Raw genomic sequence first — 19,854 nt, 5'->3', positions numbered from 1 at the left:
AGCAATTGAGAAACACCTTGGGGAAGCAATGTAGCCCTCTTTCTGCACCTGCAAGCCTTGTTGTGAAGAGCGAAGTCAGATTCCATGGTATCTGCACGACCTGATGCCCCATGCAGCACCCCCTCTCCACAGCCTCTCCCTCATGTGTGCTGCGAGGGCCCAAGGCGGCTACATTTGGAAAGTCTGGCTGAGCTTCAGAGCAGTGGAGAAACCAGCCAAGGCAAGTGTAGCTCCCCTCCAAACACCAGAACAATCTCTGCACAACGGATCTTTCATTTTGAAACAACCGCTTCCCAATAAATTAAGAGTGTGTGTGCACCAAGTACAGGAACCCAGGACAGAAAAGCAGAAAGACAAAGTTGCAGAACTTGGGGTCGGGTGGGGAGCCCAACCCAACCCAGCTGTACCCACTGCCTCAGCTCCCCTCCTGCTTCCCAGCCTGCGCCCCCTCCTCCTCCCTGGTCCCTTTAGGCAGTGCTTAGTGTCTCATGAAGAATGAACACCCTAGAACTCTACTTGGCAGAATGGGGACAGATAGCTGAACTATAGAGAGCAGGCTAAGGCGTACGTGGGCCACAGTGGCTGCCCTGCCCCTTCTTGATGAGCATCAAGGCTGGGGGGACAGAGAAAGAGGTCCTGCAATCCCAGGACAGGCCAGGAATCCTTATGCCTGGTACCCACCAAGAGTAGCACATGCTCAGCTGCAGCAGAAGGGGAGAGCGTGGACTACTGCGCAGGGACTGAGAGCAGCAGTGGTGGTAGTAGGATGGGCAGGGGAATGACTGTCCTCCAACAGGGTCCCTCCCCAAGCACCCTGAACCTGCTGCCAATGCCCTGGAACCATGTGGAAAGCCAAGTGTGCAACCGTGTCAGGAGTCAAGAGGAAAAGGTGGAAAGGGCAAAGCACAGGGAAGGGAGCTGGCACATGGCAAGATGGCACAAGGGGAAGGGCAGGCACCAGAGAACAGAGGCTGGGCCTTGCCTCTTCCCTCCCCACTTCGTCTCCAGTCACGCTTGGCACCTTTCGCAGTCATCCACCCCCAGCAGGAAGCCCAGGAGGAAGCCGATGGCACTCGGCAGAACGTTGGGCAGAGGCCGTAGCAGGAGGCTGGCGAAGAGGGTGGCTGCAGGGAAGCGAAAACATTTGCATGAGAGGAGGCGGGAGCAGGAGGAAGGCCAGCTCCCAGCCAGGACAGGCAGGCCTTACCTAGCATGTTGCCACTGACATTGTTGCTCTCAGAGTATTTCAGCAGCTCCCGCAGGAAAGCCACCACGAAGCGGAACACGTTCTGGTGCGACCGCGGCAACTGGCAGATCACCTGCAAGACAGGGAGGGGCGGTTTGGAGTTTCAGTGCAGAGCTTTGCTAGAGGAGGGGCATGGATCACTAGCACGGTGTACTTGTTATGTTTGCAGGTTTAGACCTGGCATAAAAAAAAAAAAAGAATGTTTAAAATGGTAACCGGACTACAACTCTGCTGGGAACTTTGGGGAATAATGCAACTGCAGAGTCGGAAGGGACCACAAGGGTTAACTAATCGAACCCCCTGCAATGCCTAAGGTGGGACTTGAACTCAGGACACTGAGATGAAGAGTCTTATGCTCTACCAACTGAGATATCTTGGGGGAAGGGCCATAGCTCTGCAGTAAACCACCTGCTTTTCATGCAGAAAGTCTCAGGCTCCACCCCCAGCATCTCCCAGGAGGGTAGGGAACATCCCTTGTCTGAAATCCTGGAGAGCCACTGCTTGTCAATTTCAACAATACTGAGCTAGATGGCCCAGTATATGGCCGCTTCCTGGGTTGGAAATTCAAGCGAGGTTCACTGAAACAGGTGGGCTATTGTTACAAGTCCTGGTCAGAAAGCAAAAAGGCAACATGTGCGCACCCCACCCCCCTCCACAACGGAGAGGGATGGTTATCAAAGGAGACATCAGCAACCTCTGCAGTTAACAAGGCTTCCCAGACCAGACTAGCCCTCCTGCCAGTGTGCCGGTTTACTGGCTTTCAGGGATGTTTTAGTGGATTTCCTGTTACTCGCGGCAACATTTGGACTAGATGACTTTGGAAATCCCTTCTGATTCTATGCTTCTGTACACACCACAGACCAGCCAGGAAGAGATGGGGCTCTGGGGCCGACCTGGCAACAGAGGTGGCTGTCATGTGAGCACTCAAGGCAGCGCTGATACAGTTCATAGCAAAGGACTGGTTCTGGCACTGCCTCCAGGAAGATGAGCAGAGCTTCGGCCACCGAGTGGTCACTGCCAGCTATTGACAGCCTGGCAAGGGAAATGTTCTGTCCTGTTACCTGCAGCCTGCCTCCTTCCCAGGCTGGTCCAAAGCAAGAAGCTTGGTCCTTATACATCTGGGCCCACCTTGCAAGTTTCCCCTTTTGGCGCAAGGTGGACCTTGAACCCGCAGCCCTGAGATTAAGAGTGTCACGCTCTACCAACTGAGCCACCCCACTGTAATTATCCCACACCTCCCCTCTTGACGAAGCTGCCTGCAAAGCTGATCTGCCGAGGAAATGTCCTTCTGCAGGCATGGTTTCAATCCAAACAGCAAATACTAGTGGTCAACTCCAAAAGTGCGGTCAACAAACCCTGCTTGCCAAAGAACAATTGAACGCACCCTTGAAGCTCCTTTGCAGCCATGTCTTTACCTTGACACCACGTATGATGCTAGATGTGGGGCCTGCGGGCCTGTCAAGATTCCCCACCTCTGCTCTATCTAGCCAGGCTGATGTTTTCAAATGGGGGTTAAAGCTGTGAAGCTGTTTGGATGCATGACTGGACTTGACTGTGGGCATTTCATTGTGCTGTGTCCCAGAGCCTTAAGGATGGGCTGGCCTAGGAACCTAAGCCACCAGGTATATAAAAGTGAGGTCCACTCCAGCCAAGAGCGAAAGAAAACCACCAAGCAGCCCTGCTCCCCAACAATGTCCCCCAGAGAGGATACGGATCGTCTCGGAAATGCTGGTGTCCAGGCACTCAGTTATCTCCTGCAGCTCGTCCTGCGTCCCCGGGGTCTGGAAGAGGTCCTCCTGAAGCAGAGTATCACCCATGCGTTCGGAAGGGATGAGGTACATCCTGGATAGCATGAAGAACAATCCAGCCCTGGGGTGCATAATGTGAGGTCGAGGAATGCCACAGTGGAGAGAAGCCCATCACCAAGAGAGCTGGCGCAAGGGCTGAGAATTGTATCCCGCCTGCTTTCCACAGTAGCATTCCTACTACCCTTCTCCTGATTTGGGGCAATGGGAGAGTGAAATCATTCCCCGCTTCTTCTAGTGGCCAGTCTCAGAGAGCCGCTTTGCTAGGGAGAGACAGACAATGGTTGGGAACACTTGGGTTCTTCTGAGCCGCTCTAAGGAAGACCGTATGCTGGATGTCCCACCCGCTGCCGCTCCACCAAGGTGCCACTATACTCACAGCAGGAGTTTGTAAGAGCGAGTCGGTAGCTAAGATATAAATCAATTGGGACGTTTGGAACCTGCACACCCCAAAACTGGTACTGGATTCCAGCCCACACCCATCCTTTCAATGGTACCGTCCCCCTCAGCTCACCTGGTGGCAGGCATTCTTGAAGAGGTGGTCCACCAAAAGGCAGATCTCCTTGGCCGCTCAGTGGAGTCATCACCATCCTGGGGTACGATATCCAGAAACTGCTTCTCCTGGAGGTCCAATGACAAGGGGGACTGGCATGAGAGCCTGACAGAATGTGTGCCTGTATGCATTCTTTCCTTGCTCCAGCTGGGTGGACAAGTCTTGCCCTCTGAGGCCACAACTAGGGCTGGGTGATAGCTGGCTTTCAACACAGTGATATATCACTAGCTAAACATTGCAATACACCAATATATCACGATGTCTGAAATAAGATGGAGCTATGTAGAGGCATTCGCTGGCTTCACGGTTTCCCCCGCATTGTGATTTCTGCTGCCCCCTGCAGGAGGGCAGGGGAAAGCTGAACCGGCAGAGTCCACAGGGGCTGCAGGAATCTAGAGAAGCATCGTCTGGCTTCACAGTTTCCCCCCACATGGTGTTTTTTGCATAGTACACACACACATCATGATTTGCAATATATTGCCAGGTCAGAAATTATGAAACCAGTCTCACTATCTAGACTTCAAGCTGATTTGAAAATATATCTATATTGACGTATTGCCCGGCCCTAGCCACAGCAAGCATCTCAAGGGGGAAAACAAAAAACAAATTGCTCGCACCCCAAATCCAAGCTCCCCCTCCCCCTATTAATATGCAGCTCGTAATCCTCCCACTCCGGATGTGCAGTTCACCCAAAAGCTTACTGAATATGCAGCTGTGGACATGAGGTTTGGCTAACATTTTATTCAAATTGCTGGAATCTGCCCTGGGACCTTAGGGTGAAGGGCAGGAAATAAGTAACAAAAACAGCAACAGAACATGGATGGGCCTTCATAGGTTGATGGGCTGCAGCCCCAGCCAGCATGATGAGATGATGGGGTCACATGTTCACCACCCCTTGTCTAGAGCACGTTGCAGAGGCAGTGGTAGAAACTGAGCAACAGCTGGAGCCCCAGCCCACGACTTTGTCTGGGCAATGCAGCACACAGCAGCTGGTGAACCATGCCTCCTGCCTCCTTCCCATCTTCCTCTCCAGAAATGTTCAGGGTGGTTAGTTCTATCTCAAGCTACCACATTCAAGAGAAAGAGAAAGAGAGGAGGGGGGAGCAAGAGAGCTTTAGGAGCACAGCAGTGGCAAGCAGCCCATCACTAAAAGGAGTTGACAAGGATGGAGAATTTGATCCCCTCATCCCCAGGGCAGCTGTTGATTAGGACCCAGTTCATCCCGCCACCAATACTCCCCGCCCCTGTCTTGAGAGAGAGAGAGAGAGAGTGTATTGATGTGGGGAATGACACATACTGTATCAGAGTCTTAGTGCAAGAGTAGCTGGTGCATGCTAAAGAACACAGGAGCCTTGCTGGGTTAGATCAGCATTTTGTTCCCAGAATGGCCAACCACATGCCCTTGGGAGTCCATAGGGACACGGGGACAAGAGCACTCTGTCCATCATGTTCCCCAGAAACTGGTAATCAAAAGCATGTGGTTTGTGATAATAGTGGCAAGAAATAGCCCTGACCGGTAGCCACTGATAAACATATCCTCCATGATTCTCAATGTCTACAGCTGTCCAAATTGACAGTCACCACTGTCTCCTTGTGGCTAGGATAATACACCCAAGTATATCTGATTTCGAGAGGAGTGACATTTCCCTGAGCCACCCCAAAGCAGCCACTACCGCTTCCCAAATGCCAGTGCTCAGGTGGTAAGAGTAAGCCAGAGTGGCATAGCCTGTGCAGCAGTGGCTGAGCACAGAAACAAGGAGAAAACTGGCTCTTGGGGCCAGAGGGGGCTGGCGCCTGCATCATGAGACTGGGCTTTCTGCCTCCCGTGCTGCCAATCGCAAGCGGACCCAGAGTCAAGCAGCGCAAAATCAGTTACAAGCAGTGCTGGCAAATTCTGGTTTCGTCTCCGTTCTCCTCTGCCGAGTTCTACAAGGGCCACGTTGAGACTAGGGAAGAGAAAAACGCAGAGAGCTAGAGTCACCACCTGGACTGGATTTGAGTCAGAAGGCAGGCAGGTGAGGTTGGTGGGGTAGTGCCTGGTTTGCCCTAAGGGACCAGCTGCCACTGCATGGAGCAGCTGCTGATCGTTGACAAGGGCAACTCCATTTACGTGCCTTCGAGGCACATGCACACTGCCGCAAAGCTGGAAGGGGCACTTGAAGGGGCAAAAATGTCCCCCCCCCCCAAGAGCACAAAAGCGGCAAAGTGGCATGGAAACAGCATCTCGACTCCCTCCCAGGAGCTTTGGCACCGACCTCTCAGGCCTGTGGAGAGTTGGAGCAAGGAGTTTTGCAGGGAGGCTGCTGGTTTTCAAAAGGCCTTTCCAAAGGGCTTCCGGAAGTTTAGAGGGTGTTTGCAGGCTTTTCCAATGCTGTCCCCAATATACGCAATTTCATTTAAACGCACGGTACCTCGGAACGCAACCCCCGTGTAAACGGGGCGTTGCCTGTACCTGATTTGAGCCCGCTACAAGAACATCTAGAGGATAGCAAACCAACTGTTACCTTTTCTAGGAAGCTGTCTTCTCCCTGAGATCAGAGGAGGAAGGCAAGAGCAAAAGACAACCAAGGGTGTTAATGGCACAGGCCCTGAGAAGAGAAAGAAACAGCCCGTTGGCTGAACAGTATCTGGGCAGATGGCAGGGAAATGCACACGGTTCAGTGGCCCTGCGAAAGGGCAGGTGGGAGGACCAGAACCTGGGATGACTCAGTCAAGGCAAACAAAGGGCATGAACAGCACACAGGAAGCGGACGCACAGCTACAGAAGCTGAAGCTGAATGCAGCGGAGGACCCCCAGCCCCCACATTTCTGAGTGGAAGAGCAGCTGTTTTTCAAGCAGGCAAGCAGAGTGGGAAGGGTAGACATCCAGCACAAGGCTTCCAAGGAGGTCCCGAAGCAGCTTGGTAGGTAGCTCCCACTGATGGTGAGGAAATAGTCCTTGCCACGGTCAAGGTGAAGGACAAAGATAGCCTCAATCTTCTCTTCCTTGCTGACGTACACATCCAGGGAAATGTCCACCGTCTCACCTAAAATGGGAGGAGGTCAGGTAGATACACTCTTTGGCACAGCCAGGTTTGCTTGTCTGTAAATTAAAAGTGAAGACAGTGAAGAATTGAACAGAAGGACACAATGCGAGCCTGCTGGATCAGGCCAATGGCCCATCTAGTACAGCATCCTGTTCTCACAGGTGTATGGGGGAAACCTTAACTTCAAGAATTAGGAGAAGAAGCGACTCAGTCCCCCCCCCCCCACTTTCCTCTCTAGTCCTCCAAAGCAGCAGCTGCACAGAAGATGGTGACAGGATACTGGAGGGTAAGAGAAAGTGATCCTAACAAAAGAATATAAAAAGGGAAAGGATTTTTGCGCCCCCAATGTAACTTTCTTTTTTAGTTTACATTTCATTGAGTTTTTAAAAGTTTGGCTAGTTGTATATGTTCCCCAAGATATTTTTGTGCCTCCACAACATAAAAATATGCATTGTTTTAAAAAAGTAATTTTTGGACGGACTGCTCTCACTGGTTCCCTGCGATGCCAAAAGGTGTTTGGGGACCCTCCAGCATTGTTTGGCTTCAATTCATTTGTGTGTGTGTGTTTGTTTAAAGCTGGCCACACACACTTTTACACTTTGGGCTCCACTGCTTTGACGTGTGGCCCTTGGAGGCTTGAGCATGGGGCAATGCAGCCCACAAATGTTAAGCCTCCCCTGCTCTACCAAACTCCCAAGGTTTGAGGGAGGAGGGTTGGGAAGAGGAGGAGAAAAGGAAGGCCTTCCCTAGATGACCCTTGGGGTCCCTTTCCAACTCTACAGTTCTCTGATTCCAGAGAGAGACGCGCTGGGCTCCAAGTATCCCTCGCAGGGCTCAGCGCAAAGCCATGGCTTCCAATACTGGCTGTCACTGAGCTTGGGGATAAAGGAGAAGTGGAGGGTGACCTGCCCGTTGTTTGTGATCTGGAACCTCTCCTTCTGCAGCTGCCGGAACTTCACATTCTCAAACGGAAACTGCAGAGCAAAAGGGGGGGGGGGGAGGAAAGAGAGTGCTTGCCTTCAGCAGAGGCAAGGAAACGTGCTCCAGGGGGAAGTTTGTCCTTGGCCCCGGGCTCTCATTTAGGGGACTGCACATGCAACAGGTCCACGTGGGGCTCTCCAGATATTGCTGCACTTGCCACTGGCCATGTTGGCTGGGGATGATGGGAGTTGTAGTCCAGCATCTGGAGGGCACCACGCTGGCTACCCCTGGAGTCTTTGCCTGCGAGGAAGAGGAAGAGGCTGCCGCTCAGTGGAAGGGCATCGGCCTTGCATGCAAAGGTCCCAGGTTCTATCCCCAGCATCTCCAGGTAGGGCTGGGAGAGATCACCCGGAAATCCTGGGGAACCGCTCAAGACTGAGCTAGATGGGCCAAGGGCTTCTTTCCCCCCTGGTCTTTTTGCAGCAAACCCTCTTTAAGGGGTTGGAGAGGATCCTATTAGTCTTTACCTCCCTCCAGGGAGGGAAGGAATTCGTTCTCCATCCTGTCCATCAACTGAACAATATCCTCAAACACTTTCCGGTACCGTCGGTCAGCCACAACCTTCACCTATGGGGGGGGGGGCAGAGCACATTTGTTGGAGCTATGGACTGAAAGGGGGGGGCATGAGTTAAGAGCAGAAAGGCCTGATGCACCCCCCTGTTCCCAGCCCTGAAAGAGGCAAGTACTGTAACTCTGAGAGCTTCCCCAGGATGGCAGCGGCTGTGACTTCCAGAGCCAATGGGCTGAAGCCAAATGCTCCAAGCCAAGTACCACAGAAGCTCCATTGCATGAATGGAGCCAACGGTTAAGGTATACAGTTCATCCCATGTGGTCTGCCATGCCTGCAGGAGCAGCGTGTACTCAGAAGAGTGGAGAATGGAAGCCTAGGGATTTAACAGAGCCAAAACCTGCCCACTCCTTGCACCGGAAGTCATTGGCCAAGGAGGAGCTCTGTGGAAAGGGGCCTGGTTGTTGGTCAGGACCTGCCCAGATTCGAGGAGGTGCCACATAGCAGGCAACTAAAAACCCTGAATAGACGATAGCCCTGGCCAGGGCAGGTCTTACCCCTGTGAGGAAGAGGGAGCTGACGGGCTTGTGGTCGCTCCTTTTTAATTCCATGTGGCTTCGGTAGCTGAGCTGATTCACGCTGCCTCCTCTCCAGAGGATTGGCTCACACCATGCTGGCACACGGCACTTCCCACTGCAAGGAGACAGTTGGACTGGCTGAGGCAACACACAAGGCTCACACAGTCCAACTTTGGCTCCACACACGGCCTGTGATCTTGACCACGGTTAAGAGCTGGAGATGATGGGGCTTGGGAGTCCAACTTCTGAAGGGGCGGACCTTGCAGGTGTGCAGGCATTTTGCCTCATGGAGAGAGTTGTCAGGAAATCAAAAGCTGCCATCTACCAGGTCAGAATGAATTTCTGACCTCCCCCAGTTTGGATTCCTACATTGCAGGGGGTTGGACTAGATGACCCTCGTGATCCCTTCCAACCCCACAATTCATTAATTAAGTCTCCTCTGGCTGGCAGCAGCTCTCTGTGGCCCAATCCTTTTTCAGGTGGAGGTGCCTTTCAACTTGAGACTCTGCATACAAAGCATATGGCACACCACCAAATGATGATCCTTCCCCAAAGCAAGGGGCCCCGTTATTCTTGTTCAGACACTATTTTTTCAGTGATCCAAAAGACCCTTTCTGGCACCTGAAATGCTGCCCAAAGGAGCCTGCCCTTTTCCGGCTTCGTCACTACATGTTCCGCCTGTCCTTTTGATTTCCCCATTACCACAGCAAGAGCAATGAAACTAGCAGGCCTAGGTGGCTTCTGACAGTTGTCAAGAACCACAAGAATATGCCAAATCATGGATGGTGAGGCTCAATGGCTACTAGCCATAATGGCCACAGAACATACTCCACCAAGAGAAGCAGTATGGCTTGGAGGAGGGGAGCGTGCTGTTGCACCCAGGTCCTGTTTGTGGGCTCCCCAAGAGGCATCTCATTGGCCAATGTGAGAACAGGACGCTGGGCCAGATGGACCAATGGCCTGATCCAGCAGGGCTGCTCTCATGCTCTTATGAGAGAGCACCAAGTCTAATTCCCAGACTTCCTTGACACAAAGAGGATTCTCATTCAGCCTGCTGCACCTTTCAAGGAACTGCAACACCGCTTATACACACCACGAAACAGAGGATGCTGGTTATCAGGACAAATGTGGGGGAAAGGAGCCAAAACATTTCCAGAGCAGGGATGGCTTGAGGAAGACAACATATCACAGCCTTGCATTTCACAACTCGCCTAGCAGCCTTTGGCAACCCGGAATTCCATGCAAGCAAAGTGAGCAGGTGAAGGAGAGCTGGATCTCTCTCTTCCTCTGTGGCTTGGTGTCCATTCTGGCTGCAGAGGAAAGGAAGTCCGTCCAGCCCTCAACTCTAGCCCTCCTCCAACAGCTTGCTTAGCAGAAAGCCATGTTTAAAATATATGTTTTACTAGCCTGCTCAGGAGGATGGAAAGGCAGGACACTACTAGCATCTCAGCAGACTAGGAAAAACAAACAAGCCTTGCAGAAGAATGTTTGAGAGGACTTACTTACAAAGGCTCAACTATCAAGCAGGATCTGTTTTAGAGTCAAATTTGTACGTCGGGATGAACTTGATCTCTCCCTCTGTGAAATCAGCAAAAGCTGTCTTTTGGGTACGCTGAATGTTTAGCTAAAGCCAAAAAGAAATTGCTTATCAACAGAGAAGCAAAAGACCCCCTGTTGCCTGACAATGGAATCTATTAACAGCCACTGTTGTGCTGGAAGACCAAGGTGAAGTACTAGTAGGTTAAAGGTAAAGGGACCCCAGGTTGGACAGTGTTCTCGAAGCTACAAACATGAGTCTGACCAAACTGCGGGAGGCAGTGGAAGACAGGAGTGCCTGGCGTGCTCTGGTCCATGGGGTCACGAAGAGGCGGACACGACTAAACGACTAAACAACAACAACAACAACAAAGGGACCCCTGACCATTAGGTTCAGTTGTGACCGACTCTAGGGTTGCGGCGCTCATCTCGCTTTATTGGCCAAGGGAGCCGGCATACAGCTTCCGGGTCATGTGGCCAGCATGACTAAGCCGCTTCTGGTGAACCAGAGCAGCACACAGAAACGGTGTTTACCTTCCCGCCAGAGCGGTACCTATTTATCTACTTGCACTTAGACGTGCTTTCGAACTGCTAGGTTGGCAGGAACAGGGACCGAGCAAGGGAAGCTCACCCCGTCGCGGGGATTCGAACTGCCGACCTTCTGATCGTCAAGCCCTAGGCTCTGTGGTTTAACCCACAGCGCCACCCGCGTCCCTACTAGTAGGTTAGCCAAGTGCAAAAAAAGGGGTATACCTGCTGAAATCCTATCTTATACACAATTATTAAAGGTACAGGATGCTTGTGCATTTTTGCCCCATGTCATCTTAAATTACTTTGCTGCATCACACAACAGGAAAATCCTCTAACTCAGGAGCAGCAGACACGTGGCCCTCACAATGCTGCAGAACTACAATTCCCATCATCCCTGATTACTGGCCATGATGGCTGGAGCCAACAGGAACTGCAGCTCAGTAACATCTGGCAGACCACAGGTTAGCCATACCTACAATATGCAATGTTATATGTACCAATAATCCATACAAACTGTTAACAACCACCAGAATACACCCCGACACTATGAGCAACTGCAAAACCATCCTTTCGCATCCTACGTTGGCTCCCAGGACGTTTCTGAGCACAATTCTGAGTGTTGGTGCCAACCTTTAAAGCCCTAAATGGCCTCAGCCCTGAAAGAGTGTCTCCATCCCCATTGTTCAGCCCAGGCATCAGGGTCCAGCACCGAGGGCCTTCTGGCGGTTTCCTCACTGTGAGAAGCAAAGTTACAGGGAAGCAGGCAGAGGGCCTTCTGAGTAGTGGCACCTGCCCTGTGGGACACCCTCCCGTCAGATGTCAAGGAGATAAGTAACTATACAGCCTTTAGGGAAGTTTTTAATGTTTTATGATGGTTTTGCGTATGTTGGAAGTCTGAGGCTGCCCCCCCTTGCCTTCCTTGCAGCATCCTTCTCAAAGGGCTAAGGCATGACTACGCTCACAGAGTTTAAATCCACCATAAGGTGCAGCAATCAGGCCTCTGTTTCAACACAAAATACCAATGATCCTTATGCCAAGTGGGAGAAAGGTCGTCAACATGATGAACACACAAACCTTGGAGAGAAAAATGTAAAACAAAAAGCACCAGCAATTTAATTGGACTTAATGGAAGTATCTGCTGATAAGAACATGTGAGCAACGCAGATTTTCCAGACAGATGCAAAACCTAGAGCAGGAAACCTTAGACCTTTCGATATTGCTGGACAGCAGCTATGCTGGGGCTGATGGGAGTCCAACAACATCTGGAGCGTGTGCTGAGCTAGGAAAGCCCTCTAACTGGGAAACTGCAGAGCAGTCCTACTTATTCCAAGGCAACCCTCCAACTTAATTGGGACTTGCTTCTAATTCAGGTTGCACAAACCTGCAACCTTAAAAAGCATTTGTAGAAGTCGCAGTCATCCTATGTTCTTTGCTCCTAACTGCCTGAAAGTGGCTTCTCTAGCCTAGGCTGGGGTATCCCAGACAAAGGAAATAAACAGGGCAATATCCTAAACCACCACATATAACACAAAGATGTCTCTCACCTGGTCGTAGGTCAGAAGTCTCTGAAGCTCATTTTTAGTGATCAGATGACAATGCTGGAAAAAAGCAAAGCAACCACAGCTACAGGCTAGCTCACGGGGTCGGGGGGCGGGGGGGCAGCCTGCTGCCACTTCCTGCAATATGTAGTAAGACTGATAACTAGGATTGGGCAGTATGATCATATTAGGCTAGTGCTCTGTGAACTAGACTGGCTCTTGAACTGCTTCCAGGCCCAATTCAGAGCATCCCATTTGGCCTTTCAAGTGTTTCAAGGTTTGGGAAAAGGGTACCAGAAGAAGGCCCACTTATGTTTGCACTGCCTCTCCACTGACTAGAATCCCTTTCCCAGGGAACTCCTGCTCTTTCAAGCATGGCAGGGCCTTTTCAGTCATGGCACCCGACCTTTCAGAATAATCTCCCAAAGAGGTTCACCTGGCCCCTGCTTTGATGTCCTTTCAGCAAAGACTTTTCGAATTTCCCCTGGTACGTTAATTCATGGGCAGGGCGCTTGTGGCCCTCCAAACCCTGCTGTAGTACACAGGAACATAGGAAGCTACCTTATATTGAGGCAGACCATTGACCCATCAAGCTCAGGACTGACTACATGGACTGGCAGCAGCTTTCAGGCAGAGATCATGCCCAGCCCGATCTGCACACACTGGTGACTGAGCCTGGAACCTTCTCCATGCAAAATGGCCGCTCTGCTTTCGCCTTACTGCCCTTAACAAACTGCAACTCCCACCCCGATCACTGGAGAAGTTGCCCACATTTGCTATAATCTAATCTAATACATCTCTGCCACTCGCTTTATGTTGCTCTCTACTGGCTGCTCTAGTAGAAACCTTAGTGGTGCAGCTGCAGCAGCAGGGATCGCCGACACTGCACCCTCCTGGTGTTGCTGAAGTGGAACTCTCATGAGCCCCAGTCAGCAAGGCCAATTCTTAGCAATTATGGGAATTTTGGTCTATCAACATTTGGAGAGCACTATGCTGCCTGCCATAAAGAAGGCTGATCACCGAAGAATGGATGCTTTTGAATTCTGGTGCCGGAGGAGACTCTTGAGAGTCCCATGGACTGCAAGAAGATCAAACCTCTCCATTCTGAAGGAAATCAGCCCTGAGTGCTCACTGGAAGGACAGATCGTGAAGCTGAGGCTCCAAGACTTTGGCCACCTCATGAGAAGAGAAGACTCCCTGGAAAAGACCTTGATGTTGGGAAAGATGGAGGGCACAAGGAGAAGGGGACGACAGAGGACAAGATGGTTGGACCGTGTTCTCGAAGCTACTAGCATGAGTTTGACCAAACTGCGGGAGGCAGTGGAAGATAGGAGGGCCTGGCGTTCTCTGGTCCAGGGGGTCACGAAGAGGCGGACACGACTAAACAACTAAACAACAACAAATGCTGCCTACCCTGAGCTACACACAGGCAGGAAAGTTACAGAAACATGACTCAGTTTGCTTCTCCAGATAGCGGAGACCAACAAGTTACATCAGCCAAGGCTCTCTCCCTCCAAGCCCTCAAAACGCACTCGTTTTCATGATTGTCAGCTGCGGCAGACCCTGGTCAGGGGGCAGGAAGCTCATCTGGGCACAGATATCCTTGTAATCCTGGTTTCGGCGCTCAAAGTCTTCCACGTGGGCAGCAAGGTGGGAATTGACCATGCAGAAGCTGGTATTGTTGCAGACAAACCTCGCGTCCACACACCCCTTGTTACCCTGCAGGGGCGGAGCAAAGATGGCTGTTAGTGAGCAAGCAGGAAAGAGGGGGGAACTGGTTGGCAGAGATTAGAAAAACAGATAGACAGACAGAAAGATAGACGTGGGGAATTCCGCTGTCAGGGTCTACTCCCCATCTTCCCCATGATGCCTGTGCCCACTGTCTCCCTCATCACTTCCTTGATGCGGCTGAGCTGGTCCTTCCTGACAAAGATGAGCACCAGCTGCACCTAGAAGATGCAAGGTACTGGGATGTCTATCAGCTCTGTTCATTGCTTGCTGTCCTGGGCCGGCTGGATGCAGATAGGAGTGGCAGGTGGCACCAACTGGGGATCCCCCAAGGGAAGAAGGCTCAGAGCCAGGGAACTGGTGGGGGGTCGTCAGAGGGAGAAGAGGGAGCAGACTGTGAGCAAGAGGAGGTGTTGGAAACTGAAGAGGCAGGAGGGCAGGAAGATTCTACGGCAAACAGCAGTCCAGAATCCGAGGCAGAAGTGGAGGCTTGAGGCGGGGGTCAAGAGGCAGAGATCAGGCAGGCTGCTGAAGAAGCCAGGGGGTCTCCCCATCCTGCTGCGATCAGCTCCCCTCCCTGCTGGTCTCCCAGAACACAGAGAAATTAAGAGGATGGAGCAAAGACAGGCAAGGTGTCAGAGTCTCAGGTTGCTTGGGAAGGACCAGGGGGAGGAGGAGACTTCAGAGAGTGGTGGGAGGGTAGCAACCTTCAGCCTTCACAACTACCTCACTGGGGCAAGACCTGTTGGGAAAGGTTTCTGTGATCACTAGGCCTGCACGGTTTGGGTTTCTTTGAATAAAGAATGTTGGCTTCTTTTGAATAAAACACCACTGACACCAGGAGTTTTTTCTTGCTGACCTCCTCCTCCTCCTCCTCACTCCAGCTCCTGACAGCTGTCTGGCTGCTGAAGAAATGGGTGGGGTTGGACTTACTTTCTTGTACTTGGATTTGGAACGCAAAGCCTTTCCCACAGCTGTCAGCCACTCTTGCTCCTTTGTCGAGTCCAAGTAGAAGAAAGCCTCTGTGCTCAGGTCCAGCTCCTGGAACCGAATGCCCAAGTGCCAAAGAGAAGGATGTGGAACTGCAGGAATAGGACTCCCATCGGAACAGACGTGCTGGTTAAATATGCAAAGACAACAGGAGTGTGCAAGGGCAGGCAAGATCAGGACCAAGAACAAACAAGTAATACCAGCCACTTCCTCCTCAGCTTAGCTATTCGGGGCCCCAAAGGAGCTTTGCTAATGAAAGAAAAAAAGCCTTTTCCTTGTATTTTTTAAGATGTGTCAGCCAGCCTGATATCTAAGCACTATCCCAGTAGCCACAGGCAACCAGAAATTCTTTGAAGGCAAGTGAGTTGGTTGATCTTTCCATTCTTCCTTCACCTGGCAACCTGGTTTCCAGGCTGGCTTTCCGGGAGCAGAAACCCACCTCTCAGATCTGCTGTGCCAAGCTTGTTTGCTAGAAGATTACCCCGTAACACCCTTGTCCTCTTTGCAAACCTCCTAAATGGCTAGCCTTCTGTGTTTCCATTTATTTTTTTTAAAGATATTTATTGGAGTTTTACAAAGATATAAATTTAAAAGATCATATAAAAAGAAAAAAATACAATAAAAGAAACATAGAAAAATACATAAAGTAAGAAAAGGAAAATAAAAACAAATCCATTTTTGTAACCCTAACTCGTTATCTTATTTCCTTGGCCTCCTCACACCTCCCCTTTTTGTATTCCCATTTAAATAATCAAGTCAGCAAATCCTTACCCTCTTTCGTTTATCCTAACTCTATATCTTAACATATTATAACTCTATATTTTCATCCATTTATCAATTCATTTTTGCATATTCTTATTAACTTTGTTGCTAATGCCACTTATTTTCAGTCCAACATCATTTTAAGATTCATTAATTTTACAATGTTTCTGAAGATAGTCTTTAAATTTCTTCCAGTCTTCTTCCACCAACTCTTCTCCCAGGTCACGGATTCTGCCAGTCATTTCCGCCAATTCCATATAATCCATCACCTTCATCTGCCACTCTTCCAGGGTGGGTAGCTCTTGTGTCTTCCAATACTTTGCAATAAGTATTCTTGCTGCTGTTGTTGCATACATAAAGAAAGTTCTATCCTTAGAAGATCTACCCACCGTGGAAGAATGGCAGATGAAGCTTATAGACTATATGGGACTGGCAGAAATGACCGGCAGAATCCGAGACCAGGGAAAAGAGACGGCGGAAGAAGATTGGAAGAAATTTAAGGACTATCTTAGGAAACATTGTAAAATTATTGAAGGTTAGAACGATGTTGATTCAGAAATTAAGTGGTTATAAGCTGTAATGATTATGTGATTAAGAAAAGAAAGGTTAAAAATTATATAGAAATTAGGGGAAGGATTTGCTGAATTGAATTAATTAGAGATTGGAATACAGAAAGGGGAGGTATGAGGAGGTCGGGAAAGTAAGTTTTATGAATATAAGGGATTGGAATTATACTTGTTGTTGTATGTGTTTTGTATGTTTTGTATGTATTTTTACTGTTTTTGTTTTTTGTTTTGTTTTTTCTATTTTATATAAACTTTTAAAACCTTAATAAATATTTTATATATAAAAAAAAAGAAAGTTCTATCCTTCTTTGGCACCAATTGGCCGACTATGCCCAGGAGAAAGGCCTCTGGTTTCTTCAGGAAGGTATATTTAAATACCTTTTTCATTTCATTATATATCATCTCCCAGAAAGCCTTAATCTTTGGGCACGTCCACCAAAGGTGAAAGAATGTACCTTCATTTTCTTTACATTTCCAACATTTATTATCGGGCAAATGATAAATTTTCGCAAGCTTGACTGGGGTCATGTACCACCTGTAAATCATTTTCATAATATTCTCTCTTAAGGCATTACATGCCGTAAATTTCATACCGGTGGTCCACAACTGTTCCCAGTCATAGAATCATAGAATCATAGAATCATAGAGTTGGAAGAGACCACAAGGGCCATCGAGTCCAACCCCCTGCCAAGCAGGAAACACCATCAGAGCACTCCTGACATATGGTTGTCAAGCCTCTGCTTAAAGACCTCCAAAGAAGGAGACTCCACCACACTCCTTGGCAGCAAATTCCACTGTCGAACAGCTCTTACTGTCAGGAAGTTCTTCCTAATGTTTAGGTGGAATCTTCTTTCTTGTAGTTTGGATCCATTGCTCCGTGTCCGCTTCTCTGGAGCAGCAGAAAACAACCTTTCTCCCTCCTCTATGTGACATCCTTTTATATATTTGAACATGGCTATCATATCACCCCTTAATCTCCTCTTCTCCAGGCTAAACATGCCCAGCTCCCTTAGCCGTTCCTCATAAGGCATCGTTTCCAGGCCTTTGACCATTTTGGTTGCCCTCCTCTGGACACGTTCCAGTTTGTCAATGTCCTTCTTGAACTGTGGTGCCCAGAACTGGACACAGTACTCCAGGTGAGGTCTGACCAGAGCAGAATACAGTGGCACTATTACTTCCCTTGATCTAGATGCTATACTCCTATTGATGCAGCCCAGAATTGCATTGGCTTTTTTAGCTGCCGCGTCACACTGTTGGCTCATGTCAAGTTTGTGGTCAACCAAGACTCCTAGATCCTTTTCACATGTAGTGCTCTCAAGCCAGGTGTCACCCATCTTGTATTTGTGCCTCTCATTTTTTTTGCCCAAGTGCAATACTTTACATTTCTCCCTGTTAAAATTCATCTTGTTTGTTTTGGCCCAGTTCTCTAATCTGTCAAGGTCGTTTTGAAGTATGATCCTGTCCTCTGGGGTGTTAGCCACCCCTCCCAGTTTGGTGTCATCTGCAAATTTGATCAGGATGCCCTTGAGTCCATCATCCAAGTCGTTGATAAAGATGTTGAATAAGACCGGGCCCAAGACAGAACCCTGTGGCACTCCACTAGTCACTCTTCTCCAGGATGAAGAGGAACCATTGATGAGCACCCTTTGGGTTCGGTCAGTCAGCCAGTTACAAATCCACTGAGTGGTAGCATAGTCAAGACCGCATTTTACCAGCTTCTTTACAAGAATATCATGGGGCACCTTGTCAAATGCCTTGCTGAAATCAAGGTAGGCTACATCCACTGTGTTCCCTTCATCTACCAGGCTTGTAATTCTGTCAAAAAACGAGATCAGGTTAGTCTGACATGACTTATTTTTCAGAAATCCATGCTGACTATTGGTGATCACAGCATTCCTTTCTAGGTGCTCACAGACTGTTTGCTTAATGATCTGCTCCAGAATCTTCCCTGGTATTGATGTCAGACTGACTGGGCGGTAATTATTTGGGTCCTCTCTTTTCCCCTTTTTGAAAATAGGGACAACATTTGCCCTCCTCCAGTCTGCCGGGACTTCGCCTGTTCTCCAGGAATTCTCAAAGATGACTGCCAGTGGTTCTGAGATCACATCTGCCAGTTCTTTTAATACTCTTGGATGCAGTTCATCTGGCCCTGGAGACTTGAATACATCTAGACTAGCCAAGTATTCTTGTACTATCTCCTTAGTTATTCTGGGCTGCGTTTCCTCTGCTGAATCATTTGCTCCAAATTCTTCAGGTCGGGCATTGTTTTCTTTATCGGAGAAGACTGAGGCAAAGAAGGCATTGAGGAGTTCAGCCCTTTCTGTGTCCCCTGTTTGCATTTCACCATCTTCTCCTCTGAGTGACCCCACTGTTTCTTTGTTCTTCCTTTTGCTACGAACATACCCATAAAAGCCTTTTTTGTTGCTTTTAACCTCTCTAGCAAGCCTGAGTTCATTCTGTGCTTTAGCTTTTCTGACTTTGTGTCTACACGTGCTGGCTATTTGTTTGAATTCCTCTTTGGTGGTTTCCCCCCTTTTCCATTTTTTGTACACATCCTTTTTTAATCTTAACTCAGTTAAAAGTTCTTTAGATAGCCACCCTGGCTTCTTTAGGCACCTTCCATGTTTCCGTCTCATTGGTATTGCCTGAAGTTGTGCTTTTACTATCTCCCTCTTAACAAACTCCCAGCCATCATGAACTCCCTTTCCTTTTAGTATTACTGTCCATGGGATCTCACCAAGCACTTCCCTAAGTTTTATGAAGTCGGCTTTCTTAAAGTCGAGAAATTGAGTCCTAGTATGCTTGGCTGCTCCTTTCCGCTGTATAGTAAACTTCAGAAGAGCATGATCACTCGCGCCTAATGATCCTTCCACTTCTACCCCACTAACCAGGTCATCAACATTGGTTAGGACCAGATCTAAAATGGCTGTTCCTCTTGTTGCTTCTCCCACTTTCTGGACAATGAAGTTGTCTGCAAGGCCAGCGAGGAATCTGTTTGACCTTATGCTCTTGGCTGAGTTTGACATCCAACAAATATCCGGGTAATTGAAGTCCCCCATTACTACTATCTCCCTTCCTTTTGCATGCTTGGCCATCTGTTCCAGGAAGGCATCATCTATGTCCTCCGTTTGGCTTGGGGATCTATAGTAAACTCCCACAATGAGGTCACTGTTATTCTTCTCTCCCTTAATTTTGACCCAAATGCTCTCACTTTGGCTTTGAGGTTCTAAACCTTGGATCTCTTCACAGGTATACACCTAAGGTGTGAAACCTAAGACGCTGGCAAGTTAGCAATGTCATGTGACTTTAAGTAGTCAAGCTCGTTAAGTTGTTAAGTTGCTCAGTATATAAAGAGTGTTTGTTTTCTCTGCCTGTGGGGCGTGAAGCAAAAATGTCTGAAAGCTCCGGAGGTGTTTCTGTTATCTTTCTGCAATAAACCTGTCTTTGGAAAGACAGGCTTCCCTGTGTCGTTATTTCTTTGCTGCTGAGACTTTGAAGCTTGTACT

At 49.2% G+C, this 19,854-nt stretch overlaps 1 protein-coding gene across 1 annotated transcript in view; it reads right to left on the bottom strand.

The window, feature by feature from the left end:
- Positions 1-1,008: 1,008 nt before the first annotated feature.
- The window catches only part of LOC310753818 (inositol polyphosphate 5-phosphatase OCRL-like), a gene marked incomplete at both ends in the record, with an annotated part of 77,248 nt that continues 58,402 nt past the window's right edge, over positions 1,009-19,854 (bottom strand). The window contains 16 exon segments of the mRNA XM_083595152.1: positions 1,009-1,124; positions 1,208-1,319; positions 2,140-2,267; positions 2,958-3,042; positions 3,566-3,615; positions 3,618-3,751; positions 6,468-6,630; positions 7,439-7,604; positions 8,079-8,085; positions 8,087-8,178; positions 8,677-8,812; positions 10,218-10,321; positions 12,309-12,347; positions 13,833-14,044; positions 14,152-14,251; positions 14,964-15,071. Of these exon segments, the coding sequence (XP_083451278.1) occupies positions 1,009-1,124; positions 1,208-1,319; positions 2,140-2,267; positions 2,958-3,042; positions 3,566-3,615; positions 3,618-3,751; positions 6,468-6,630; positions 7,439-7,604; positions 8,079-8,085; positions 8,087-8,178; positions 8,677-8,812; positions 10,218-10,321; positions 12,309-12,347; positions 13,833-14,044; positions 14,152-14,251; positions 14,964-15,071 (1,752 nt within the window).

Source organism: Podarcis filfolensis, assembly GCF_964270895.1.
Source record: "Podarcis filfolensis genome assembly, chromosome: W".
In the NCBI taxonomy this organism is placed as follows: domain Eukaryota; kingdom Metazoa; phylum Chordata; class Lepidosauria; order Squamata; family Lacertidae; genus Podarcis; species Podarcis filfolensis.
Note: the sequence above shows the minus strand (reverse complement) of the source record. Positions and strands in the feature narration are given on the sequence as shown.